General features: G+C 55.1%; 1 protein-coding gene across 1 annotated transcript in view; it reads left to right on the top strand.

Annotated features, from left to right (window-relative positions):
• RIN3 (Ras and Rab interactor 3) overlaps positions 1-22439 on the top strand; it is a gene marked incomplete at its 5' end in the record, with an annotated part of 127042 nt that extends 104603 nt beyond the window's left edge. The window contains 3 exons of the mRNA XM_080683757.1: positions 13395-13526; positions 19109-19272; positions 21348-22439. Coding sequence (XP_080539883.1) covers positions 13395-13526; positions 19109-19272; positions 21348-21665 — 614 coding nt within the window. The 3' untranslated portion in view covers positions 21666-22439. The remainder of the gene's footprint in view (positions 1-13394; positions 13527-19108; positions 19273-21347) is intronic.
• Between the last annotated feature and the right edge of the window lie 4813 nt (positions 22440-27252).

Here is a 27252-nt window from a genome sequence, read left to right as displayed (position 1 = left end):
CAGGACCAGGTGGGTTTCTCATAGAGGAACAGACAGCATACTCCCCCACCGCTGGGTGAGCACTGGACAGCGAGTCCTGCAGCTCCCAGTCTCACCCCTGCCCTGAGCAGGCCGAGGCTGCCCCTTCCCCTGGGAGCAGGCAGGTTCTGCTAAAAGCAGGGTCTTTGGGGTTCATTCACGGGCCTGGGTTTGAACCCCAGCTTTGGTGCAGAGGGCAGGAGAGGATATAGAAAACACCTGGACGGCTTGGCCCCAAGGAGGTACTTAACTTCCAGAATCTTGATCTTCTCACTGACAAAGTGGGACTGAGGAAGTCTCTCACAGTGCTATTTGGAGGATCAGATGCAACCAAGTATGGGTGTGTGTCCAATGGACGTGCGGATGCAGGAATGGCTGCCTCCTCACCGTGTTCCCAAGAACGTGGAGACTGAACCCGCTCAGTGGTTTCCAAACTAGGTTCCAGGAGGCACCCCCCAGGCCACCAAAGGGGCACAGGCAAGTGGGGCCCACCCTGGCTTCACCGGGATAATCCAGCTTGTCCCTGTTTCACACGTGGGGTTCCACGTGGGATTCTATGTGAAATAACCAGTTCTGCTGCGAAATCTTTCGTCTTTTTAAAAATCTTTCATTTGGAAATAATGTCAGACTTCAAAAACACCAACAATGGGAAGAGTACGTTACGATGGGAACATCCACATCTCCTCTGTGGATCGTTACTGTCCCGTTTGCTTTGTCATTTATGCTATCTCTGTGCACACTTCATTTTCTTCCTGAATCGTCTGAGAGTAAGTCACAGACATCTCGGCTCTTTACCCCTACGTGCTTTTCTAAGAAGAGGGAAATTCTCCCATGTAACCACAGCAAATTTGCCCACTTTGCAAATTTGCATTGACACTATTTTTAGCTGAGCCGCCATCTGTATTCCTGGTTGGCTCTTGAGCCCACAAGGTCCTCATTAGCATTTCCTCCCCCAGCTCAGATCCAGGGTCCCGTATCACGTTTAGTCTCCATCCTGTGGGACATCTCCACAGCCCTTCTTCGTCCTTTATGGCATTGGTATTTGTAAGGAATAGAAGTGTCCTTCCCCATCCCCCACCTTCTTTATTTATTTATTTTTTACTTTTTTTAGTATTTATGTTGAATTTACTCCTGGGCCATACGTTTTCGTTTCTTCCGTTTCTTCTGGGATGTCTTTTCCTCCTGTGCAGCCTCCTCTGCTGGTTCAGGAATCGTCTGCAGTTTTCAGTGGGATCACCGCCATGGGTCGGGGAGGGCTCTGGTTGGGGTCAACCTGCCCATGAGCTCTGTAAGGTCCGTGCTGCATCTTGGAGCTCTGTTCCCCTGGATGTGCTCAGTGACCAGAGAGTCTACATCTAAACCCCTAAGTCCAGCATCACTCTCCGCACTCTGAACACGTGCAGCGAAAATTCAGCTCTCTTTGTGGCCCCCGACCCCGTGGCCAGCCCCACTGCTTGGCCTGGGCAGGCTACCGGCTCCACCATGGTAACGACGGAACAGCACCCACTGCTTCTGTAAGGTGACCTCCTTCAGATACATGGTGGCTTTTCGGCGACGCACACCCTCGATGGCCTGGGCAGTTTCATGGTGTTCTTAAAGTGAACACAGAGATTTGAACCTCTTGGTTTGCATGATTCTGTGGGGTTTTCGGGGTCAGGTGGAGAGCAAACCATTTTCAGAGGTCACCTCTGGCCACTTTCAGAAAGAGGAAGACCCATTTTTCTTGTTAACTAAAGTTCCTCATTTTGTCTTTGTCAGACGTTTCCTCATGACCAGATAGAGGTTGTACATTTTCAGCCAGACCCCCACTGACTCTTTAATTCTCCTGACTTGGACATTCATCATCTTAGGACCAGGCCCTTGACCCCAAGCATCTAATCCACACCTCCCTCCCGCCAGACGCTCCCAGTGCCTGGCTGCTCAGAATGGTCCCACACCAGCAGCCCTGCATAGAGGCCCTAGAGCTGTTGGCCAACGACCCCATGTAGGGCAGAATGCCAGGAGGGGTCCTGCCTGCCTCCACCTTTGGCACACTCAGAGCAATCAGCCCTTCCTTCCCACCCTCCCTCCCACCCCCACCCACCCGGCCCCAACCCCTCCATCTCCAGGGAAGAAGCTGGCAGAGTGATCTGTGGTCCAGCCGTGGCCACTTGAGACAAACATAAATATAGGGCCTGGTTGTTGATGAGACTTGTTGGAACAGTGGGCAGAGGGTTAAACTTGGAGGCATAATGCCGGGGCTGACCAGCAGACCCTGAACGACGGATAAATGATTACTCTGACACACGATTTCTGTGAAAGAGAGGGCTAAGGGACTGCCTGGCTAAAGGAACCAGACAGCCTCCTTCGCTTGCTTCTTCAGGCTTTTATTGTAACAGCAGTTTGGGATAAAGTTTATCTTTTAGATACAATCAGATGGCTAAGTAATCTTGGGAGGACACATGTTTCCTTTAAGCAAGAACACGTAAAGATTAAGCATAGATTCCGGTAAACACCTGAGGGTCTGCACGTGCACAGACTTGTTTGGAAAGGTCAAGGAACAATTAGGGGTAGCCATCTTCGGCCAACTCCCCTAGGTCAGAATTTCCTCCTTACAAACTCTCCAACCAAGTTTCCTGTGCTCCCCCACAGCACAGGGCCTGAGGTCACTGGCCGGGCCATCTTTTCCAGAAACGTAGTTGGTATTTATGCCCAGGATACAGATGGGCCAGGATTCAAACCGAGCATGTTCTCACTCTGAAACACATGTGCTTTTATCGCTGTGCCGAGCAGCCAGCCTAGGAACAGATCTCAAGGTTCCTGATTCCTGATCAAGAGCTTCCTCCACCATTGCAGCAAGTGAGGGGCCCGAGTCAGGCAGTGGGGGGAGTTCAAGGACAGAAAGGCTCTGGATAAACATGGCCCTCCATCCTCATCCAGGAGCAGCCTGGCTTCTCGCGGGTGTCAAGAGGCTCAGTGAGACCAGTTGGGACTTCTAGAATCATGTCCCCATTACTTTGACAAAGAAGTGATTCCCACCTCTTCAGTGTCTAAGACCAGATAGCTGGCCTGCTATTCAGGAGACAAAGATTCAAGCCAAAGAACTCCTCTCTAAGATGGGAGGGGGAGAAAGGTAGGAGGAATGCAGTGTTTGCAAATGTGGGGTTCTTTCTTTCTTTCTTTCTTTCTTTCTTTCTTTCTTTCTTTCTTTCTTTCTTTCTTTCTTTTTTTGCTAATCCTCATTAGAGGATATTTTTTCCAGTGCTTGTCCAAGAGTGGGAGGGAGGAAGGGAAAGGGAGAGAGAGAAAGAGAGAAACATCCATGTGAGAGAGACCTGGATGTGCTCAGTGATCAAAGAACCTACATCTGGGATAGCTTTTCCTTCTGTGCAACCTCCTCTGCTGGTTTAGGAACCATATGCTATCTCTGAGCATACTTAATTTTTATTCTGAATCATAGGAGAGTAAGTCACATACATCTTGGCTTTTTACCCCTAAGTACTGTTCTAAGAATAAGGAAAAGTACTCACCAGGGGCAGGAGCTAACCTGCAACCCAGGTACATGCCCTTAACCGTGAATCAAACCCACAAACCTTCGGTGTGTGGGCCAGCGCTCTAACCACTTGGCAACACTGGCCAGGGCCATGAGATTCTTTAAAAAAGAATATAAAGAACCTTCTTCTAACATAGATAAAGGCAGGCAATATCCCAGAGGGCAGTGAAAGCCGGCTGCCTTCTTCTGTCCCTTCAGCCGTCTGTCTCAACACCCTACACTTCAGGGAATGGAACCCGGCTCCTAACTCTGGGGGACAGGGTACCCAACAGCCAGGTGGTTGACTACGGGGGCCCAAGGGGTGGTCTTGGAGTCCCAAAGTCCCTTAGGCCCTTTGCCCTCCACCTCGCTGGCAGAGACCACACAGGGAGCTCAGAATCTGCAACTCTTCAGGGTGGGGCAGAGGCTGGGGGTTGGGAGGGAGAAGGAACCTCGACGGAGATCCTGAGAGCATGAAACGACAGGCCTGTGGCATTGACTGGGGCGGAGAGGACAGAGAGAGGTCAGGCTGCGGTTGTTTAAAAGTCTGTGTTGAAAGAAATCTAAACTGATTTCTGACGACAAAAGTCACTCCTGTTTGTGGTAGGAAAAAAGATTAGTATTTTGATGGATTTCTTTGTGGTGTTTTAGAAATAGATACAGATAGGGAGCTAGATAGGTAAGTAGTTAAGGAAACACTTGTGGCTGTAACAGAAAAACCCTGCAATCTCTAACTTGAGGGAAGTTTATTTCTCAATCATGAAGTCCAGTTGAATGGAGGATGGTTGGGGGCTGGGGGATGGGCTCTGCTCCATAGAGTCACTCAGGGAGCCAGACCGAGGGAGGCTTTCTAAGTGCCCCTGGACCTTGACATCCAGGAGAGAGAGATGCACGTATGAACCAAGCCTGGCAGTGAAGCACAAGCTTGCTTTTACACCCCACAACAGAAATGGGGTTCAGACCCTCTAAGACAGGGGTGGGCAAACTTTTTGACTCGAGGGCCACAATGGGTTCTTAAACTGGACCGGAGGGCCAGAAAAAAAGCATGGATGGAGTGTTTGTATGAACTAATATAAATTCAAAGTAAAGGAGCGGAGGGGAGAGCAAGAGAACCGGATAGAACAGCCGGATCCGGCCCGCGGGCCGTAGTTTGCCCACGGCTGCTCTAAGATGTCATGTTCTGAGGATTATTAGACATGTTACCCTCCTGTCTCGCATAATAACCACGTCTAACATTCCTCACGTGCCAGTAACCCAGCAGGCACCGTGTTAATCACTTCCCACCTGTCTCATTGAACCCTCACAGCCACCCACAAGGTGTGGACACTCTTGCTCTCCCCGTTTTAGAGCCAAGGAAACTGCGGCTCAGCGAGCTGAGGCAGCGTGCTCAGGGTCCTCCTGGGCAGGTGAGTGGCAGACCTAGGACTTGGATCCAGGTGCTGTGCTGAGCTGCTGCGTTCTCCTACCTGTCCAGGGTGTCCTGGGGTCAGAGGTGACCTCAGAGGAGATGGGCCCACGTCATGGGCGGCCTCTGGGCTTCCCGGCCAGGCGGGGACTTTTGGCTTCAGGTCTCTGAGCTCACAGCTACTCGGCTGGCCGGCTTGCGGGCTGAGCTCTCCAAAGAGGAACCCAGGGAGCTGGAGTGATTTCCTCGGGGATGTGGCGTTGCTCAAAGCAGAACTGAGACGGAAGCCGCACCTGCACGCAGTGCAAACAGCCGGACAGGACAGCTTCGGGGGCTTTGTGGGGGAGAGGGACAGCTTCTCATCTCAGTCAGTCAGCCAGGGAAGCCACCGTCTGTATAAAACACCCCTCACAGAAGGCTTCCGCTGCCAGAGTAACTGTACAGCCTCCTGCTCTAGAGGCTGTCCGCGTCCTGCCATCCTACGTTTTCATCAAATGCTAGCGGGTTCATTTATCCAGCAGCTTAACAGACAGGTGTGGATGATATGGACATTGACAGAAAAACAGTCCCTGTCTTTAGGATGGTCACTCTTCAAGCGGAAAAACAGCACCAAAAAAACGACATCCGTGCTGTGAGATAAACGTGATTCATTCACGTAGCAAATATATTCATTCAGCACCTTCCAGGGGACTGGCGAGGCGTTTTGTATCAGCAGTAAGCGCCGGAAAGTCCCTGCCCTCACAGACCTTCCATTCCAGTGGGAAGGGAGGTACGAAACCAGGAAACAAACACCGAACACATCCTGGAACATGCTACCTGGCTAAGGAGGGGTCCGGGCAGTGCTGAAGGAGTTTGCTGCCTGGGTTGGGAGGTCGGGGTAGGGGGGTAAGGTTTTCTCTTATCATTAATACAAATATCCTATATAATAAAAGGCTAATATGCAAATCGGCCAGACGACTGGGCGCTGTGACCCACACTGACCACCAGGGGGCAGTTGCTCAACGCAGGAGCTGCCCCCTGGTGGTCGGTGCATTCCCATAGGGGGAGCACCGCTCAGCCAGAAGCCATCTCTGTGGCAGCGCTAAGGACCCCTAGGGGGATGTCTAACTGCCGGCTTAGGCACGCTCCCCGTTGGACATCCCCTGAGGGGTCCCAAACTGCGAGAGGGCGCAGGCTGGGCTCGGGACCCACACCCCCTGTGCACGAATGTCGTGCACCAGCCTCTAGTTTGTGTATAATATTGGTTTTCTCATTCATTTCGTTTATTTACGAGGCATGCGGCCCACTGGCCTCGAGTTTGACATGCTTGACCTAGTTGGTGGAGTGTGGGGTCTTTGGTTAAGACTTCCTAGAGAAAGGATGTGGCTATAAGTGAGAACCGTGGAGGAGGTAAGGGCCGAAGCAGGTCACAGCTGAGAGTCCTGTGCTGCCCCAGGATGGTCGCATCAGTCAGAGGCCAGTCAACAAATTGGGGCGGGGGGGGGGACAGTTATAAGACGACAGACCCTTCCTCTAGATCGGGGGTCTGCACACTATGGCCCACAGGCCTGCTCTGGCCCGCCACCTGAAACGGTCACATGCACTCATTTACGCATTGTCTGCGGCTGCTTTTGTTACAATGGCTGTGTTGAACAATCAGGATAGAAACCATGTGGCCCGTGGAACTAAAATATTTACTGTCTGGCCCTTTACAGAAAAAACAAACAAACAAACAAACAAACAAAAAAACCCACAATTGCCAACTCTTCTTTTAGATAACACTTCCTAGAAGAGAAAACCTTCTTTTCCCATCCAGCCACTCATCTGATGCTCACAAGGGCCCTAGTAAACAGACTGAGTGAGTTTTGTTACTATACCCATTTTTCAGATGAGAAAACTGAGGCTCAGCGTGAGTGGCCCCCGATCGCTCAGCTAGTTAATTGGCAGAGTTGGGGGCCCTTTAACCCAGTGTGCCTCCGTCTGCGTGACCCAGGCGAGCACGCTTCGGCCCATTTTCATCAGACTCTCCTCCTCTGAAATCTCCCAGCCAGTGAAACACCATAAGGCTCGAACCAGCTCTTTGAAATGTGATTGGCTACCCCCATACCTGCAGGTGGGAAGCCGACATCACTAGGAAATGCAGGCTGCAGCCCAGCGGGGCTCCAGGAGGCGCAGTTAGAGGAGCGAGATATCTGATTCATGAAAGACAGAGTCCCATTACTGGTGGGTGTTTTGCGTCTGTGCCCCAGCATCCCTGTGGCGCTGCCTGGGGCCCCACCGTGCACAGGGCTGAGACGGGGCCTGGGCTGCTGGCCTCACAGCCCTGACCACCCCTGGGAGGTCAGCGGGAGCTGGTGCCTGTAAACGTTGCTTGAAGCTTGTGTTTGTCTGCAAACAGCTCTCAGGGGCCTAAGGGGCCGTTCCTCACGCGCACACGGGGCAGAGAGGCCAGAGGCCAGGCCCAGCGCCACCTCTGACCAGCTGTGGGGCTTGGAGCAAACGTCTCGCATCTCTGAGCCTCAGCTTCCTCACCGTGCGGTTGGACTTGATGGACCCAAGGCCGTGATGGGTTAAGTCAGCTTGTGCCAGCCCATGAGAGCTAATTGTGTGCGTCTCTTCCGCACTCCTCGTCCATGTTGGTAGAAGCTGAAATGGACCGCTGTGGAGATATTTATGCCGTGGAAACTGGCAAACTCTACAGATCCGAACTTTTTTTTCTTCAGAGAACCAGTCGTGAAGCATTTCCCAGCACACCCCTGTCTAAGGCCCATAGCAGATCCCAGTATCTTTGACCATGGCCCCAGCCCTGGGCAGGACAGAGTAGTGACCAGTGTGAACACACGTGGGCCTCAATTCAGCCCACTGTCCGGGCCCTATGTCCCAAGCGCTGTGGTAGTGACTGGAGATTGAGGCAGAGGCTCAGAGTGGTTAAGCAACTTGGGAACCGGAACCATCCAGCTGTGCTTGAGGGTGTGGGAGAGGACAGAAATCAGTAAGGGAAGGGTAGGAAGGGTGCCCCAGGCAGAGGGAATGGTGCATGTGAAGGCACAGAGGTGTGAAAGTGCCTGAGGAGGTCAGAGAATGGCCCACAGTTCAACACAGTGCTATGTGGGGGGTGATGGGGGCCAAATGTCGTTCTGAGTCGGAAGTTGCAGACTGTAGAGTAAGCACCGGGAGCTGGGGCAGTCCAGGCGGGCTTTGTGGACGAGGTGGAACTTGAAGCAAGATGTTGACATAGCAGGAACATGGGATTGTGAGTGTAATAAAGCTCGATTCGAGTCTTGGTTCACCACCTCCTAGCCACGTGACCTTAGACCAGAAGGTTAACTTCTCTGGGACTCACTTTCCTCATCTGTGAAGTAGGCCTAATGAGTCTAACACAGCTCAGAGTTGGTTTAGGCGTTCACTGGTATAATGTTTACAAAATATGCGCTGCATCTTTAAAGACGCGCACAAATGTTGGTGCTGTGGGAGACGGAGGCACGGCCTTTGGAAGGAAAGGGGAGGGCTCTCCAGGTAGGTGAGTGTGGTGAAAAGCAAGGGGCAGGAATGCAGGTGACTTGCTCTGAGGCCATCCACTAGGCCATGTGGCTGGAGGAGAGGAGGGTCAATCACGTGGGATGGGTGTCTGTGGGCCCGATTGTGGAAGGCCTTGAACATCAGGGTAAGAGATCTGGACTTGATTCCCTAAGCCAGTGGGGAGCCATTGATGGTTCTTGTGAAGAGACGCAGCATGATCAGAGCCGTAACTCGAGGTGAGTTGGTAGACAGAGTAGATCGTAGGACACAGAGCCTGCTGGGAAAAGCAAAGGCTGAGCACAGGAGGCAGTCAGAAGGAAGACACCTGGGCTCTGGTCTGGCTGGCCACAGCGGGGAGAGAGCCCAGAAGAAAAGGGGGACTCCCAGGCCTTGCAGCTCAGCAGTTGGTGCGGGGGGGGATGGATTCCTTGATGGAAATGGGAGGCCTCAGCAAGGGCTGGTTTCCAGGGAAAGATGATGCACACCCTGGCTTGGCCCCCAATGAGGAAGGAATCGTGGAGTCTCTGCAAAGACTTATCTGAGCTGGTACCAAGTCACCAGCTCTGAGGCCTTGCTGGGAGCTCAGCAGTCATCCATCACCCATTCATTCATTCATTCATTCACTCATTCATTCCTCCAGCACTGTGCCATGCCCAGCACTGTGCCATGCTCTGTGTACTGGGGAGACAGAGAGTTGCTCATGGGTAGGTGGAGGGACATATGCAGGAGTCCCCTGCAGCGGGAGGCTGAATACAACGTGGTGGGAATCAAGGAGATGCACCCCAAACCCGCCTCTTGATGCACCGGGTCAGCCAAGATTCTCAAGAAGAGAAGAAAAAGAAAGGGGCAAAGGACTCTCCAATCCCGCAGAGCACAGAGCCACAGTCAGGAGGGCTTCCTTCCCCCCATCTCTAAGTCCTCAAACCTGGGCCCAAGCTGGACCATCCTTTTGGCTGAAAGTCACTGTCCCTCAAGCAGGGTTTCCCATCTTGGCACTAGAGACAGTTGGGGGCCGAGTAATACTGTATTGAGGGGGGCTGTCCTGTGCACCCTAAGATGTGTAGCAGCATCCCTGGCCTCGATGCCAGGGGGACCATCACTCTAGTGGTGACAACCAAAAAGCGACTCCAGATATTGTCCCACGGCCCCTCAAGGGTAAAGTCACCCTGCTTGAGACCCACGGCTCGAAAGCAAATGAGCGTGCCTGACTGTATTCCTCGGCGAGTTATTAATATAACACCCCCAGAAGATGATGTTCTTGGAGCCAGAGTAGGAATTCCATCAGCCCCAAATCCACATGTGAGCGCCAGTGAATTCCAAGGCACAGGCATCTGCCTCACATTCCTGCTGCCTGACTCTCCTTGTTCCTGACTCATAACTCAAACAAGAAAGGAGTCTCCTGGATGCCAGGATTCTAATCATTCCATTATCACCATGAAAAACAACCTCAGGCACAACACAGTCTTTCCCTGGGACATAAAGGTTTACGGGAAGGCTTTCTCCCATACAGGCCGATTCTGTGCAGGGAGGGCTCGGGAGCCTTGGAACAGATCTTCAGAGAGCCTCGCAACACCGAGCTGCATCGCGAATGTTCTTGAGCGGGTGTTTCCGTGGGAGTGTGGTGGGACCACTCCATGTAAAGCGTCCCATAGGATTCTCACCAAAATCCCATGGGATATCATGCTCTCTGTGTCAGTTCACCTGGGACTGGAAACATAGGCTCAGAGAAGTAAAGCAACTGGCCCAAAGTCACACAGCTGGATAGCAGTGTGCTGGGACTCACTGCGGGTCTGCCTGACTCTGCTGGTCGGTGCTGTGTTCCCAACCCCTTCAGCCTATTCATCTTACAGGTGGAAAAACTGGGGCCACCCGAGAAAACGGAACATGGATGTCAGTAATAGCTCACCTTCCCATAGCACTTTATGGGTTCCAAATCACGTTTATATATTTTTTTAAATATATTTTATTGATTTTTTTACAGAGAGGAAGGGAGAGGGATAGAGAGTTAGAAACATCGATGAGAGAGAAACATCGACCAGCTGCCTCCTGCACACCCCCTACTGGGGATGTGCCCGCAACCAAGGTACATGCCCTTGACTGGAATCGAACCCGGGACCCTTGAGTCCGCAAGTCGACTCTCTATCCACTGAGCCAAACCGGTTAGGGCTCACGTTTATATTATTTTCCTCATTTTATTCTCTTGAAAACCTGAAAGACCATCAGGGCCTGTGTTGCTGGCCCCACGTTGTAGATATAAAAACTGAGTGTGGCCAGGAAGGCAGGCCACAGGCTCACCTTTCTCTGGAAAGCAAGCAAGGATGAGTGGAAATATGGAGACACCCATGTCCACTCAGAGCCCACTGAGGCAGTGCTGGTACGTGCTTCTCGGGGTGTGATCCAGACCCCATGAGGGCTGTGGGGACAGAATGCCCCCAGAGGGGCTGGGATAGTCAACACTGAGCTCCTGTATTTTTTTCTAAAGAAACTCTGTACCCGTTAGTGGCCATTCCCCATCTCCTCCTCCCCCAGTGCCTGGCAACCACTAGTCTACTTCTGTCTCCCTGAATTTGCTTATCCTGGACATCTATACTAATAAATGGGTAATATGCTAATTAGACCAGGTCAACTGGCCATCTTCCGGACATCCAACTTTCTTCCGGACAAAGCCATGGTGGTGGGGGCCGAGGCAGAGGCAGTTAGGGGTGATCAGGCTGGCAGGAGAGGTCAGTTGGAGGTGACCAGGCCAGCAGGGGAGGGCAGTTGGGAGCATTAGGCAGGCAGGCAGGTGAGTGGTTAGGAGCCAATGGTCCTGGATTGCGAGAGGAATGTCCGACTGCCACAGGGATCAGGCCTAAACCGGCAGTCAGATGTCCCCCGAGGGGTCCCGGATTGAAGAGGGTGCAGGCCGGGCTGAGGGACACCCCCCCCCCTGCACAAATTTCATGCACCGGGCCTCTAGTTTCATATAAATGGAATCATACAATATGTGCTCCTTTCACACAGAGTGGGTATTTTGCCCATCTTCCTGAAGAAGAGACTGAGGCTCAGAGAGCTTACGTGACTCTCCCTTGGCACACACATTATGAAGTCATGAGAGGGACAGTGACTGGTGTAGAGCTAGGCCTCTGGCCTCAGGCCCAGGTTCAAGCCCCAGCTCTCCCATTCACTAGCTGCAAACCCGGGGACGTTCCTGCCCTCCCGCCCTCCGGGGATTGCTCCTTTCACATAGCAGGATGATTTCAAGGTTCATCGGTGTCAGAGCATGTACCAGTAGTGTGTTCTTTTTATTGCCAGCTGGTGTCCCATTGTCTGGATCGACTACATTTTGTCTGTTCGTTCACCAGCCGATAAATATTTTTGCTGTTTTCTGCCTTTGGGCATTTATGAATGATGTTGCTATGAATGTGTGAGTACAACTCTGTGTGTGAGCATTTCTCTCGGGTGTGTAACCAGGAGTGGAATTACCGGGTCAAATGTTAAGATGAGTAATCGTTTAATTCAATATTTTACAAAATAAAAATTCGTGCACAAAAATCTGTAATGAACAAAACATCAGTCTTTTTAAGCAAAAGCAGGGTGTTGTCTGTTTTGTGGCCCGGTGTGATTGTACAACAGGAACCAGTCATTTCCAATCAGCTGGTGATTCCTGGCCTTGTGTGAGTTTATAGGGGCTGACAATGGCATGCAAGCAGCTTTTAAACCCGGGTTTGATATGCAGTCATGTTTTTTTCATTAACTTCTTCCACTTGGGTTCAAAATATGAGGGGCTATTTTGATAAGTAGCTGTAGGAGCACACATTTTCCTGTTGCCACAGGCCCCAATATGTCCCAATAAAACACTGACTGCTGACATGGTTTCATTTAATTCTCAAATCTCCACCTCATTCTCCAACCTCTCTGCCAAGGTTAGAGGAGGGCAGGAACGTCCCCGGGTTTGCAGCTAGTGAGTGGGAGAGCTGGGACTTGAACCCGGGCCCGAGGCCAGAGGCCTAGCTCTACACCACTCACTGTCCCTCTCACGACTTCATAATGTGTGTGCCAAGGGAGAGTCACGTAAGCTCTCTGAGCCTCAGTCTCTTCTCCAGGAAGATGGGCAAAACACCCACTCGGTGTGATCGTTGTAAGGAATGATGTGCACATGCACAGTTACCTGTGAAACTTGCCTCGTTCCTGTGAAGAGGCTCGAGCCCTGTGAACATCTCCCACAAAAGCAGCAGGGAGGCGCGCTCCCTTGTAGAGGCCTGTACATTTTTAAGGAAACCCTCTGGAAAGGGCGCCACTTCAGCCCAAGGAATGAATGTCGAATGTGGGATTTCTGACCTGATAGCATTGATTGAGAGAGGGCTTTCTGTTTTGCAGATGGAGGGAGATGTGTGGTTCCAGAGGGAAGGCGGTGGCGGCGGTGGGGCTTGTAAGCATGCATATAAGCATAACCCATGGACCCAGACAGTAGGGGGGTGAGGGCGTGTGCTGGGGGGTGGGAACGGCTGGGGAGAGGTCAATAGGGGAAAAAGGAGACATATGTAATACTTTCAACAATAAAGAATTTAAAAAAAATAAAGGGACAGGGAGCCTTCGCAGAAGACATCAACGTAAGACAGACAGGTGCTTCTGGGTGGGCCCGTGGATAAGCGTGGTGTGAACTTGACTGTCAGTCAGGCAGCAAGTGGCATTGAGGGGAAGAGCAGGGAAAGAGGAAGGGACTGGGTCTTGCCCACCCCGGCAGAGGGCACCTTTCTCGGTTCCTTCTTCCCAAGCCCGGACTGTGTCACAGGCCACCCCATGAAGTCTGGTTCCAGGGCCGCCCTCGTCCTGAGAGTCATAAAAAAGCAAGAAGGTTCCTCTTCTAGCGGTGACCAGCCGCTGCCCAGAAAACCACTGGCCCCTTCCCCTGGGCAGGGGGCCGGCCGTTCACAGGGAGAACCTCTCTCTCACCACCTTCTGCCTCCTTCCTCCTCCCAGGGAAGCCCTACGGAGCAGACGACTTCCTGCCCGTGCTCATGTACGTGCTGGCCCGCAGCAACCTCACGGAGATGCTTCTCAACGTGGAGTACATGATGGAGCTCATGGACCCCGCCCTACAGCTGGGGGAGGGTGAGTCACTCCTGGGCGTTCTCTAGGCCCCAGGGGCCTATTGCACACCCCAACCCAGCCCGGCCGGGGGTACACTGGGCACCCAATGAGCACCTCCTACATGTCAGACTCCCCTGAGCTTTGGGGACCCGGCACAAAGCCCGACACAGACCCTGTGCTGATGGAGCTCACAGACTAGCAGGGGAGCTGGGCCAATCAAGGGACCATGTCACTGCTGCTTGACATATGCTGAAATGGTGAGAAGCCCAGAGGGTATGGGAGCTTGTTTACCCAGGCTGTGCAGTCAGAGAAGGCTTCCTGGAGGAGGTCACACCTGAGCTGAGCATGGAAGATTGAATAGGAACCAGCCAGATGAAGAATGGGAAAATGGCCCTAGCTGGGTTTGCTCAATGGTTAGAGCGTCAGCCCAAAGACTGAAGGGTCGTGGGTTTGATTTTGATGAAGGGCACATACCTCCGTTGCAGGCTCAATCCCCGGCCCTGGTTGGGGAGCGTGCGAGAGGCAACCAATCAATGTGTTTCTCTCACATAGATGTTTCTCTCTCTCTCTGTCTCTACCCCTCCCTTCCACTTTCTAAAGATCAATGGAAAAAATATCCTCTGGTGAGGATTAACCAGAAAATAGCAGGGGCAGCAGCAGTTGCTAGCAGTGTAAAAGAGAAGGCTGCAGCAGCGGGCAGTGTCCATGGGGATTCTGAGCGGGGAACGGTGTTCATTTCTCAGGCTGGGGTGGCCCTGTGGGCTCTCAGCCCCCTGCTCAGCCAGCCCTGGGCCAGGTCCTCAGTGGGCGGAGGTTAAGGCTATGAGTAAATAACAGGGCTGTGGTCTGCTCCACCCACCCTCAGTTTTCCTTCCCCTTTCTTCCTTCCCTCCCTTTCCTCCCACCCACTCAGCCTCAGCCACGCCTCCGCCAAGAATCCCAGAGGTGCAGCCCGCCCAGGTATCAGCTCTGAGGGACCTGGAATTGTCCTCTAAGACATCACCTTGAAGGGTGAAACAAGGCTCTCAGGCCCTAAGTGGCCCCTTTGGGCTTTGTGGTTTTATGCTAAACTGACCCTCTTTGCATCTGTTTGCATTTTTAGCAAGCATTGGTCTCGGTCTCTGAGCGACAGCTTGTGTGATTTCTTGGAAGGTCAGAGGAGCGTGTAAAGTATGAAGTTTTCTGTCACATATGACTTCGGTTTGTGCCCTGGGACCACTAGATCTATTTTTCTCTCCTCCATAGTTAAAACTTCCCTGCAGTTGGAACAACCTGTCTTCCAGAGGGTGTAGGAATTCAGTAGAAGCCAGGCTTCTTCAACAGTGATTATCAGCCACCCAGTACATCCATCCATCCACCCATCTATCCACCCACTCACCAATCCACCCACCCATCCATCCATCCACCCCCATCTATCCATCCATCAACCCATCTATCCTTCTACCCACCCATCCATCTATCTATCTATATACCTACCTACCCATTTACCCACACATCCATCCACCCATCTATCCACCCACTCACACATCCACTCACCCATCCTCCCACCCGTCCATCCATCGACCCATCTATCCTTCTACCCACCCTTCTGTCTATCTACCCAGATACCTACCTACCCATCCACCCACACACCCATCCACCCATATATTTACCCATCTATCCATCCACCAGCCCATCCATCTATCCACCCACCCATCCATCCATCCATCCATCCATCGACCCATCTATCCATCTACCCACCCATCCATCTACCCAGATGCCTACCCACCAATCTCCCCATCCATCCATCCATCCATCCACCCACCCATCCATCCACCCATTCATCCATTCATCTAGCAGCTACTCAATGAGCCCCTGCTGTGTGCTTAGGGCCCCGGCCAGGCACTTGGGTTGCAGTGCAAGCAAGACAGGTGAGGCTGATAGTGTCGTGAAAATGAGTGAATGCCTTATTCTGCTCTGTCACATCTAGTGGGTGTGGAGAAGACAGGAAGAAGGCTGGTGGGATAGGACGGTCAGGCAGGACCAGGACAGGGCTCAGATGACCAAGGGAGTCGCTGAGCACAGAGAATCTTCTCGTTACTTTTTTTCTGTTTTCCGAATTTCCCACAGTGTGCATATGTTGCTCATCTTTCTGGGAAAAAATCATTTACAAATCCTGTGAAAGGATTGACCCCAAACCCACAGGGCTGTTATCGAGTCTTAGAGACAGAGGATGGCATGAGGCCGGGAGGCTCTGTGGGTGGTCTCAGCACTGGCTCACTCTCCGGCAGTGACCAGCTCGCCCTGGCCACCAGGACTCCTAAATGGGGCTCCACGCCAGGCACAGGGGCTGAGCAGGGACAAGACAGGGACACCCTTGGCCCAACTACTCTCTCCTTATGGACCTCACCCCCACCCCAATCCTGCCTGGCCTCCTGGGTCCTTCTTCCTGTTCCTGAAGCTTGTGGGTTCCGGTGGAAAAGGTGATATCCTTCAGGCAGGAACAGTGGTCTATTATGGGCGACAGTGTGTTTCTGAGAAAAATGAAAGTATAAATAAATACATAAAGGTCTTAAATGGCTTATTGTTTCTGACCCAAGGCTGCCTCAATCCCCTGCAACCTGCCCTCTTTCAGACTTAAGTAGCCAGAAACCCTCACCCCACTTCTGGCCCTGCGAGGGGATTTCAAAGGAATCTGTGGGGTGTTTGCTGGAATAAGGATTAAGCGGGACAAACCTAGCTGGCTGCTACACTTGCCCCTCCCAGCTGCCCTGTCCGCGCCCTCCCCCCCCCCCCCACCGCCCGTGAGGGCCAGGGGACAAATGTCACACCATGCTGCACACACCTGCATCTGTGTTCCTAGGCCGATAGCCAGGGTGGGAGGTCACAGCACCCAGGCCAGGCCTCAACACCTATTAGTCTCCTGTTGTGAGATGACTTGGGGAGTCTCCAGCTTGGGCAAGGGCTCCCAACCTTCAAGTCTGCCAGCTGTCAGACCCCCATCTGGAAGTATCTGGGCCCAAGGACGAGGGACAGGCACTGTGTTTCTCCAGCTTCACCCTCACGTCCTAGCTGGGTGAGGGAGGGTGAATAGACGGTGAATATACGTACAGTGCTTGCAGAGTGCAAGGTCCCAGGATGCAGGGTCCCAGGGTGCTCCATCGCCAAAGCCCCTGAGCGCAGGTAAAGAGGGTGCCAACAGTCCCTGCCCTTGGTCGTCACGGAGCTCAGAGATGTTTGGGACATAGGCGTCCTTGGGGAGTCCCCAGTCTTGAGCACTTCAGTTGCTAGAACCTAAGAGGAGAAGTAGCACAGGATGTAGTAAAAAGAGCGGTGTGGAGGCTGGATTTCGGTCCCGGTTCTGCCTCTGATTGGCTGGAGACCTTGGGCACGTGGTTTAACCTCTCTGGCTCAGCGAAGTGAAGGCACTGGGCAGGGTCTGGGGTTTCCCACGGTCGGAGCAGTTTTGTGTTCTGCAGAGATAGCCAGGGGCAGAAGGAGCGGTGGAGCTGGCTCTGCCTTCTCGTGTTTCACGGTTCACAGCAGCACACGGCTCTGCGTTCAACAAAAAGCCCGCAAGCTGGGCTCCGGAGTCGGGGCACTGTGGGACCTTCGTGTTCCTCCAGCTGTTCCACCTGCTGTAGTCTGGCAAAGGACAAGTGACGGGGTCCCATTTTCTCTGCAGCAAGCCTATCTATCGGGTGTGAGAGGTCAGGGTAGATCAGGCTGGGGAGATGTGAAGTAGAGAGGTCCTAAGCCTTAGGCTGATGGCACCCCAGCCCCCTGCTAGCCTCTTCCTGCAGCTCCCACCATTCTGCCACTCTGGGATGGACAGGAGACCCAGGGAGCCGCGGGGCACCTGGCTGGAGCCAGCTCCAATTCCAAACCGCTCCCAGAAGCAGCCTCATGGACTCATTCACCCACGTCCACTCTCCACGCTGGCTGACAGTTGGCCATGCTGGGCTAATATCTTAATAGGGGCAGTGAGTTCTACCCATCAATGGGCAACACTTTCTCCCCAAAGAGAACAACCAGCTCCAAACCTCCCTGTGGTTGGAGTCGCCTGCCACCTAGTGGCCCGCGGTGGCACTGCATAGCCTCAGGTCAAAGGGAAGTGGCCTGGAGGGTCTCCTGGGCTGTGAAAAAAAAATAAATCAGGACATGAGCAAGAGGAGTGGGCTGCAGGACTTGGGGTTCCTTCCCCTTCTCCTGAGAGGGTGAGAACGCCCAGAGCACCTCCCTTAGGTCACCTACCCACCGTGCATTACTCATTACTAAGCACTGTGCGTATATTCATCACACGGATATTATGGGATTATGGCAGATGAGGAAACAGGTGTAGAGTGGACGCTAACTCACCAGAGATCACAGGGCAGAGACCTAGATCCTGCTCTGACTCCAGAACTGTGTTCTCCATCAGCCCACTGCCCTCAGGTCCTAGCCAGGCAGACGCGATCACGGGTGGGAAACAGGACCATCGAGGCGCGCCAACTAGAGGACAGGGACTCCCGGGCAGCGAGGGCTGGAGGCACCAGGAAAGGCTTCCAGACACTCACAGGCTTCCCGCTCCACTGAGAAAGGAGACACAGGGCTGGTTCACTGGCCCTTCTCTGACAAGGGACGCCAGGCCAAGTTCTACACGGGCCTTGGCACACTTATTTTTTTAATGTCTCTTTCCTACTGTGACAGGGTGTGTGATCCTGTGGCCATACACCCCTTCATCATAACCTCCGCCAAACCCAGCCGGGGCGTGGCCTTCTCTCACGTTGGTTGTAGAGTTTGTAGGTAAATGTAGCTTCCTCCGGGGGAAGTTAAGGATGCTTTAAGCTGCCGATAACTCGCGATGCAGCTAAGCATGGTTTAAATCAGAGTGCAGGGCTGTCTGTCTCCTGCACCAAGAAGTCGTGGGGGTAGGCAACTGATCAAGGCAGTTTTTAGCCTTGCCATCAGGAGAGCATGGACCCAGCTGTCTCTCTTGTTCTTAGGGTGTGAGCCTTTGTCCGTGTGCCTCTCACCCGGTCACAAAACAGCTGCTGTGCCTCGGGGCTTGCTTCTGTGTTCCAGGCCGGAAGAAGGGAACGGGCAAAACCCGAAGGGGCATATCAGCTGAGTCTGCTCCTTTCTTTTTATATAGACAAATTAAGAGAAGCTACTATGTCTTACTTTTTAATTGGATTTATTGGGGTGACATTGGTTAATAAAATTATATAGGCTTCAGGTGTACAATTCTCTAATACATCATCTGTGTTGTGTGCTCACCACCCCAGAGTCTGCCCCACCCAGGGACTTGCACTTACATCTAAATAGCCAGAACGGGGTCTCCTGCCCTCTACCCTGGGTTGCAAGGGAGTCAGGGCAGTCAGCATTTTCAACTGATTGTTACTTCCCTCAAAAAGGTAAAGGTCAGTTAGTAAGGAAGAAAGAGAAGATGGAGTTTGGGTGGGTCCCTAGGAGAATCAGCCTCATGTCAAAAATCATTGTCCTGGTACCTAAAGGACTGGGGGAGAGGCCGGGTGAGTGGGCGGGAACCCCATGAAAGTCCTCCTCCCTCTCTAAAGCGAGGGGCTCCCTCTGTGGGTGGGCCCGGACGGTCCTAGTCAACCTGCACACCCTTGTCTCCGCAGGTTCCTACTATCTGACCACCACCTACGGGGCCCTGGAGCACATCAGGAACTACGACAAGATCACGGTGACCAGGCAGCTGAGCGTGGAGGTGCAGGACTCCATCCACCGCTGGGAGCGCCGGCGCACACTCAACAAGGCCCGCGCCTCCCGCTCCTCCGTGCAGGTGACGCCTGGGACAGGGGACGGGAGGGGACCAGGCCCACACACCATCCCCACTGCCAGGGGAGGAGACCAGGCCCACACACCATCCCCACTGCCAGGGGAGGAGACCAGGCCCACACACCATCCCCACTGCCAGGGGAGGGGCCTGTGCCCACACACCATCCCCACTGCCAGGGGAGGAGACCAGGCCCACACACCATCCCCACTGCCAGGGGAGGGGCCTGTGCCCACACACCATCCCCACTGCCAGGGGAGGGGACCAGGCCCACACACCATCCCCACTGCCAGGGGAGGAGACCAGGCCCACACACCATCCCCACTGCCAGGGGAGGGGCCTGTGCCCACACACCATCCCCACTGCCAGGGGAGGAGACCAGGCCCACACACCATCCCCACTGCCAGGGGAGGAGACCAGGCCCACACACCATCCCCACTGCCAGGGGAGGGGCCTGTGCCCACACACCATCCCCACTGCCAGGGGAGGAGACCAGGCCCACACACCATCCCCACTGCCAGGGGAGGGGCCTGTGCCCACACACCATCCCCACTGCCAGGGGAGGAGACCAGGCCCACACACCATCCCCACTGCCAGGGGAGGGGCCTGTGCCCACACACCATCCCCACTGCCAGGGGAGGAGACCAGGCCCACACACCATCCCCACTGCCAGGGGAGGGGCCTGTGCCCACACACCATCCCCACTGCCAGGGGAGGGGACTGTGCCCACACACCATCCCCACTGCCAGGGGAGGGGCCTGTGCCCACACACCATCCCCACTGCCAGGGGAGGAGACCAGGCCCACACACCATCCCCACTGCCAGGGGAGGGGCCTGTGCCCACACACCATCCCCACTGCCAGGGGAGGAGACTGTGCCCACACACCATCCCCACTGCCAGGGGAGGGGACTGTGCCCACACACCATCCCCACTGCCAGGGGAGGGGACTGTGCCCACACACCATCCCCACTGCCAGGGGAGGAGTGAGCTGGGCTTCCCATCCGGGAGAAAGGGCGATCCCAGTGACGCTCTTGACACAGGGCCTGGCGCCTGGTATGCACCCCTGTCACCTTCCTCCCACAGGGGCAGCCCCACACATACCCCTTCCCACCTGCCCTCTGGGTGCTTGGAAAAGAGGCCTCTTCCGGGCTCGGAGCTCGTGTTATATGTTTCCTCGCAGCCATGGTGTAAAGGGCTGGTGTTATCCCACTTTACAGTTGAGGAAATGAGGCTCAGAGAGGTCAGGGTCACACAGTGAGTGGGAGCAGGGACTGCAGGGCCCATCCTTCCACCATAGGGTCCTCCCTCTCAGGCTGGTGGAGGAAGGTGTAGGTGCCATTGGTGTGTGTGTGTGTGTGTGTGTGTGTGTGTTCTGCGCACATGTATGCTCCCATCCCCAGCCACATGCAGAAGCATCGCCTCACCCTGCCCTGCCCCTCTCCACCTGGCCTAAACCCTCCACCTTTCAGGCCCAGCTCCCCTCCCCCTTCCACCAAGCCTCTTCCTTCCCTCCAGTCCTCCTCTTCCCCCACCTCCCTGTCTCCAGCTTGTCCCCACCCCAGGCTGTGCCAGCCCTAAGGGCTGAACTCTTCTGCCTGCCTTGGCCGTCCCGGCTGGACCATGGGATCTGGGGCTGGGATCTGCCTCCAGTTTCATTTACGCCGCCCTCCCTGCCCTGCGTTGCCCCCGGGGTGCAGGAGGGCTGCTGGAATGATGAGGAAGTGACAGATGAATACATGATGGCGAGCCCGTCATGTATGGTGCTCCCTCCTCAGTGCCCAGACAAAGCCACTGACTCACCCTGCATGGTCATCCCCGCTGAGAGGTGAGGTGCAGGGGGCCTTGCCTTAGGTCACACAGCAGGGTCGGCCACAGGTACCCTGACTTCAGCCTCACGACCGCTCCTACCATCCCTTCTCTCTGCAGAGAGGAGTCTGGGGCCCAGAGAGGGAAACGGGCTCGTGCAAGGCCGTGACTCAGCTCCTCGTCCCTGTCCAAGCTCCCAGCGGCGGGGTGGGCGTGAGACAGGATGCCCGCTTGGCCGGCTGGTGACGCAAACCCCCTCCATCTCACCCCGCAGGACTTCATCTGCGTGTCGTACCTGGAGCCAGAGCAGCAGTCGCGGACACTGGCGTCGCGGGCGGACACGCTGGCCACGGCGCTGTGCGCACAGTGCGCGGAGAAGTTCGAGGTGCTGCGGCCCCAGGACCACCGGCTCTTTGTGCTGGTGGACGGGCGCTGCTTCCAGCTGGCGGACGAGGCGCTGCCGCACCACATCAAGGGCTACCTGCTGCGGAGCGAGCCCAAGCGCGACTTCCACTTCGTGTACCGGCCCCTGGACGGCGGGGGCAGCGGGGACCCGCCCTGCCTCGTGGTGCGGGAGCCCAACTTCCTGTGAGGCCAGGGCCACCGCAGCCCCCTCGATGGCATTGTTTACTGAGACTGGCTGGGCGGAGGAGCGGGCAGACGGAGGTCACACTCGCTCACCCCCCATGCTCACACTCAGCTGTACCTCATACATGCAGGAGCCCCCCATCTGACCACACACACCCAATGTGGATGCCTGTATGTCATGCATGCTTGCAACCCACTGAGCATGCTGAGGCCAACGGGGCAGGACAGCCGTGGAAATGACAAGAAGCAGCAGCCAAGCATGCTTCCTGAGGGAGAGTCATAGCACTGGGAGGCCAGGTTACTTGTTAGACAGAAAGGGAAACAGGCTCAGAGAGAGAAGGGGCTCTCCAGCCAGCTGCAGCAAAAAGCGCTGGAGACTGGGCTCAAGACTGGGCCCTGTTCACACGCAGGCCCTGCCTTCCCTCGCCTTTGTCCAACCTGAAGTATGTCCTCTGCGCCCCAGGGTGGCGCTGGGGTATTTTGGACGCACAGGATCTCAAGAGTATCTCTCAGGGCGTGTGTTGAAGAGACAGGCCCCGCTCCCTGCACCAGAGCCTGCCCTCGGCTGTCGGCACCCACAGTCTCTCCCGCAGCTTCTGAGCGCCTCCAGAAGCAGCCAGACATGCACCGGGACCCCAAACAGGGGCAGCTCCTCTGCTCCAGGGACGAGCCCGGCCTCGGCCACTCAGGAACACTGACAGGGCCCTTCCCCTGGTGGACACCAGGGCTGTGGCAATTTTGGCAAGAGACACTGTGTGGGGACAGTTTAATAAAAGCTCTTTTAAAAATGGTATCTTCTTTTCTCAAAGGGCTGGGACTCTGCTCAGCCGGCCAGGCAGCCCATTCATAGCCTAACTCCCGCCCCAGGAGGGGTTCAGAAGACTCCCTCCTTTGCACCGAGGGCCCTATCTTTTGAGAATCTGCAGTGTAGCCTCAGCCCTCAGAGCTCCGGCCGCTGTGTGGCCCTTAGTCCCGTCGTCTCCTGCCTCCTCATCATCCTTGGTTCCCATCATTCCCAACTCTGGATTATTTTCCAGTCTCTTACCTTCCTGCTTCCGCTACCTATCCCAGAAATCCCATTCCCTGAAGTCTCTGCCCGGTCAAGCTCCTGTTCATCCTTAAAAGCCCACCTCCTCCAGGAAGGCTTCTCTGATTTCTTAGACTGGCCAGATAGACCCTGTCCACGTTCCCACAGCCCCCTGGGCTCATCTCTCTCACAAGAGATATCCCATCAGAGTGCAGTTGTCTGTTGATTCTTCTGCTTTCTCCACCAGGTTTGGACCATTCATGTGTGTCCCCAGCATTAATTTAAAATATGTATTTGCGGAGTGCCTGCTCTGTCAGGCCCTGGGAAACAGCAGAGAACAAAACAAAGTTCATGTAGCAATGAGCAGCGTGCCCAAAGGAGGTCAGCCTGACCCATCTGAATTAAACTGGGCACCAACCAGCTCATCCAGCCAGTCAAACACCTATAGGCCTCTGGCCCTGGGCCAGCCCTGTGTGAGATGTGGGGCTTGCTCCAGCCAGATGCAGCCAGCCCTGGAGGACTTTCCAGGCTGGGGTTCGGTGTAGCAGACATGACAAAACGCAAACCCAGAGCTGAGGGCCAGCCAGGACCCCAGGGTGCCCCCTCCCCCATGCAGACCCTCTCCCCTTCCTGAGCTTCCAGTGTGCCCCGCAGCCCTGGGCTGAGCTGGCTTCGCAGCCTGGTGCCCCCAGCTGTAAGGCGAGGTGCCCACTGCCTCAAATAAGACCTGAGGCTGGTGGAGAAGGTCACGGGTCCATGACCCAAACACCCTCTTGCCCAGGGGGGCCTTAGCTTGGAATGGGGAGGAATTCAGGGGTGGATTGGGCACAAGCCCAGCCTGGGGGGTTATGTTAAGCTCCCAAGGAAGGGAACAGAGCCAGCCAGCGAGCAGGACTGAGGGGCCACTGTCAGAACAGAGTGTGTGTGTGTGTGTGTGTGTGTGTGTGTGTGTGTGTGTGTGTACAGTGTATGCATGGGTGTACACCAGTCCCCCACCATCCTGAGGCCAATGCTGGGGACACACACAAATGTGCTGAGGTCCACCCATCATCAGGAGAGGCCAGATGAGGAGGGGTGGGGCCACCTGGAGCCCCTGCGATCCAGATGCCTCTGCCACAAGGGAGGTGTGACGGGACAACCTCAGGTGGGGGGGCCTGATCCAGGGTCACGAGACAGGGCCATTACGCATGCGCAGCCCTCGGTGTGCCTGGTGCTGTCAGCAATGCCCCTGCTTTGTTTTACTGAATCTGCACACAGCCCCCTGAGGGAGAGATCCTGGATGAGGACGTGGGCTCCAGGAAAGGGGGTGTTCGTCTGCGCGGGCTGCCATAACAGAACACCACAGGCTTCGACAACAGAAACTGGTTTTCCCACCGTCCTGGGCGCTGGAAGTCTACATTAAGCTGTTGGCAGAGTCGGTTCCTCCTTGGCTCCCAGACCGCCGCCTTCTCCCTGTGTCCTCACGCGGCCACTCCACAGTGCATGGGCCCCGTGTCCTTGCCTCTCCTAATTAGGACCCAGTCCTGTTGGATTAGGCCCACCCATAGGCCCTCAATGATGGGGCCCAGGCTGGAGGAGCCTGCAACCAAGGCACGTGCCCTTGACCAGAATCGAACCCAGGAGACAAGCAGGCCGACGTTCTAGCCACTGAGCAACCGGCTAGGGCAGTTCCTTAATCCTTGTAATGTATTTGCATTGTAATGCCTACCGACATTTAAACAAATCACAGAGATACAATTTACATATCATAATACTCACCACACACTGTTAGTTTTAGTCTTTACTATTAACATTTTCTCCATCACTTTCTCAAGTCTAGAGAGAGTAGACACGGAAGAAAACAAATCAAGCCCTGATTTGGTAACATTTGCCAATTTCCTCGGGGTAAATATTTTCACCACAAGCAATTTCTAACTGCCAACCTGGAGTCCCTAACCACCAAGATGGGAATACATGTGTGGTGTCACCTGTTCTACACTATCACCTCCATGCAGGTACAATAGGTAGGAATAACCCAAGAGCATAGGTAACAATAAAACAAAGGGAGCTGGAGAAGATGGTTGGATGACCTTGCAGCCTAGGGCCCCCCACACTCCATCCCCTCTCACAGGGCATCTCCATGCTGACCTTTCACCTACCAGATGGGCAAGGATGAAAACACGGGAAGGAGTCAATGAAGGAGGCGGGGTGGGGAACAGGCGTTCACTCTCAATTTGAGTGTGAGCGGCCACAGAGGAGGGTTGGAAATTTGGCATTATCTGTTAATTTAAAGATATATTTATACGTTTTCCCTGAGATATTTCTAGATGATAACCTGTGAAACACTGGCACATCTTCAAAATACACACACACACTCATGCACACACACACTCATGCACACATGCGTGCACACCAGCACCCTGGCCCTACCACTTGCCCTGTTGCACACCCGTCAGCCCCTGTGTCATTCATGGGATGTTTTATGTTTGCAACCAGTCCTTTCACCAGGTCCAGAGAAGCAGAAGTTCCTGTCCATCAACTGCCCTGAATGCCTGGGGAGGGCGCTGACATTCATTCACTGAGCAGCTACTGTGGGCCAGACCCCTTCCAAGCACTCCGTGGGAATAAACGGATTTACTTCATTTGTTAAATGTGCTGACACAAAGGGAGACTGACTCCCTCTTCCCAACTGGCACCAGAGAAATCATTGGATGAGAGACGGGCATGGGCTCCAGGGTGTAAGACAGAAGGGAGACCCTGTAGAGACCCGGGTGGAGGGAGTGAGGGTGCTGAGTATACGCAGCACTGGAGGAGGTGGGACAGATGGAAGACGAACGTTGTCACGCCTGCTCTTGAGTCTCCCTTGCACAGCCCTGCACACAGGTCCTCAGGCCCTCTGGGTAGATACCAGCCCTGGTCCACCTGTCAGGGCACAGGATGGGAGGTGCCCAGGGAGGCAGGGATGAGCCAGCGCCGCAGGCACCCCCTCCTCCTGCTCCTCACCCCCAGCCTGGAGGCTGCAGCTGGGAGTCCCTTCCTCTCCTGTGGCTTCTCTCCAGGAGCTTAGGAGACAGTGACCAGGCAGGTGGGCAGGCACACTGCCTGTGAAACACTCACTCCCGGAAATCGGGGAGAGGGCAAGGTTGGTCCTTCTGGGGCTGCGAGGGAAAGTCTCTCCCTGCTTCTGATGGTGCCAGCTGTCCTTGGTTCCTTGGCTTGGCGACCCATCCTCCCCACCCATCTCTGCGTCCAAGTCACATGACCTTCTCTCTGCAAGTGAGTCTAATTTCCCTCTTCCAAGGACACCTGTCACTGCAGTGAGGGCCCACCCATCCAAGACCCCAGGCCTCCTCTGAACGTGATTACATCTGCAAAGGGCCTATTCCCAAATAAGGCCATGGTCACTATGTCCCATTGCATGGATTTGGGGACACTGTAGAACATACCTCAGAAGAGGTATCACGCGGCCCAAGGTGGAGTGGAAACACCAGTCCCAGAGCAGCAGAGGAGGAATTTCCTGTAAATACTGGTAAATACACACCCAGGCACAAGGGCACATTTCCCTGTGGGCATGTTCTCTCCCCCGTGCACGTGACTCAAGATTCACGCCCTGGACAAGCACGGCCCCTTCCGCGGCAGGGCGGGAAGAGGCCTCTGTGCCATGACCTGCAGGGCTTTCCAGGATGAAGGAAGGACGCACTTCTGCACTCACCACCTGCTCCTTGTACAGCTGGGCTAGAGAGGAGACACACTGCGGCTGCGCGGTTCCCTGCACTGCCGCCGCCCGCCAGCAGGGGACTCCGCCCCGCCCCTCACAGTGCGCCGCTCTCCGCCCGGAAGTCCCGCCCCTGCAGGAAGTCAGCGAGGGGCCTCGGGAAGATGGCGGGGTCCAGGGGCATAGGAGTGCCTGGCCAGTGTAGCTGCTGGCAGCTCGCGACCCTAGGAAGCCTCGAGGGGGACGTGGGCCTGGGGCGGCGGGCGGGGCCCTGAGGCGGCTGACCCTGCGGCGGGGAGCTGGTGCGGGCGACCCCGGAGGGCAGCCCCGCGGGGAGACGTGCTCACTGCGGGGAGTCAGTCAGCTTCTGCAGCAAAGATGGGAAGTGGGGGGCGCGGGCTGAGGACCGGCCCCGCTCAGGCTCCGGGTCCTCCGGGGTGGGACTCCCCGCTCTGCGTGGACCAGCTGCTTAGGGGCGCCTTCTGAGTCGGGGTTTTGTTTCTGAGAAAGACTCCTCCTCACAGGCCAGGCCCGCCCTCCCTGCAGAGGGTGATGGAGCCCAGCGCGGCGCCTGCCTCTGCCCTGTGTGGCCCCGCTCAGGGCGCTGTCCCAGGGCTTCCCGGGGCCCAAGTCCTCCTGAGACGGACCGGGATCTCCTCAGCCAAAGGCTTTGGGCTCAGACAGAATGTCACCGAGTTGTAGTGAAAGCCACAGACCCTGACCACCTGCAGCAGTCAGGCGTCCACTGGACGGGAGCACAGGAGGTCATCGGGCCACTTCCCACGTCAACCTGCTCTCCTGGCCCGAAGGACACCGGAAATGACTCGATGCGGGGGCCTCATCATGGTGCCTCGCCGCATGGCGTCCCCT

This window comes from Plecotus auritus, assembly GCF_963455305.1.
Source record: "Plecotus auritus genome assembly, chromosome: 1".
Lineage (NCBI taxonomy): Eukaryota > Metazoa > Chordata > Mammalia > Chiroptera > Vespertilionidae > Plecotus > Plecotus auritus.
The sequence above is the reverse complement of the archived record's forward strand: the minus strand, read 5'-3'. Positions and strand labels throughout refer to the sequence as shown.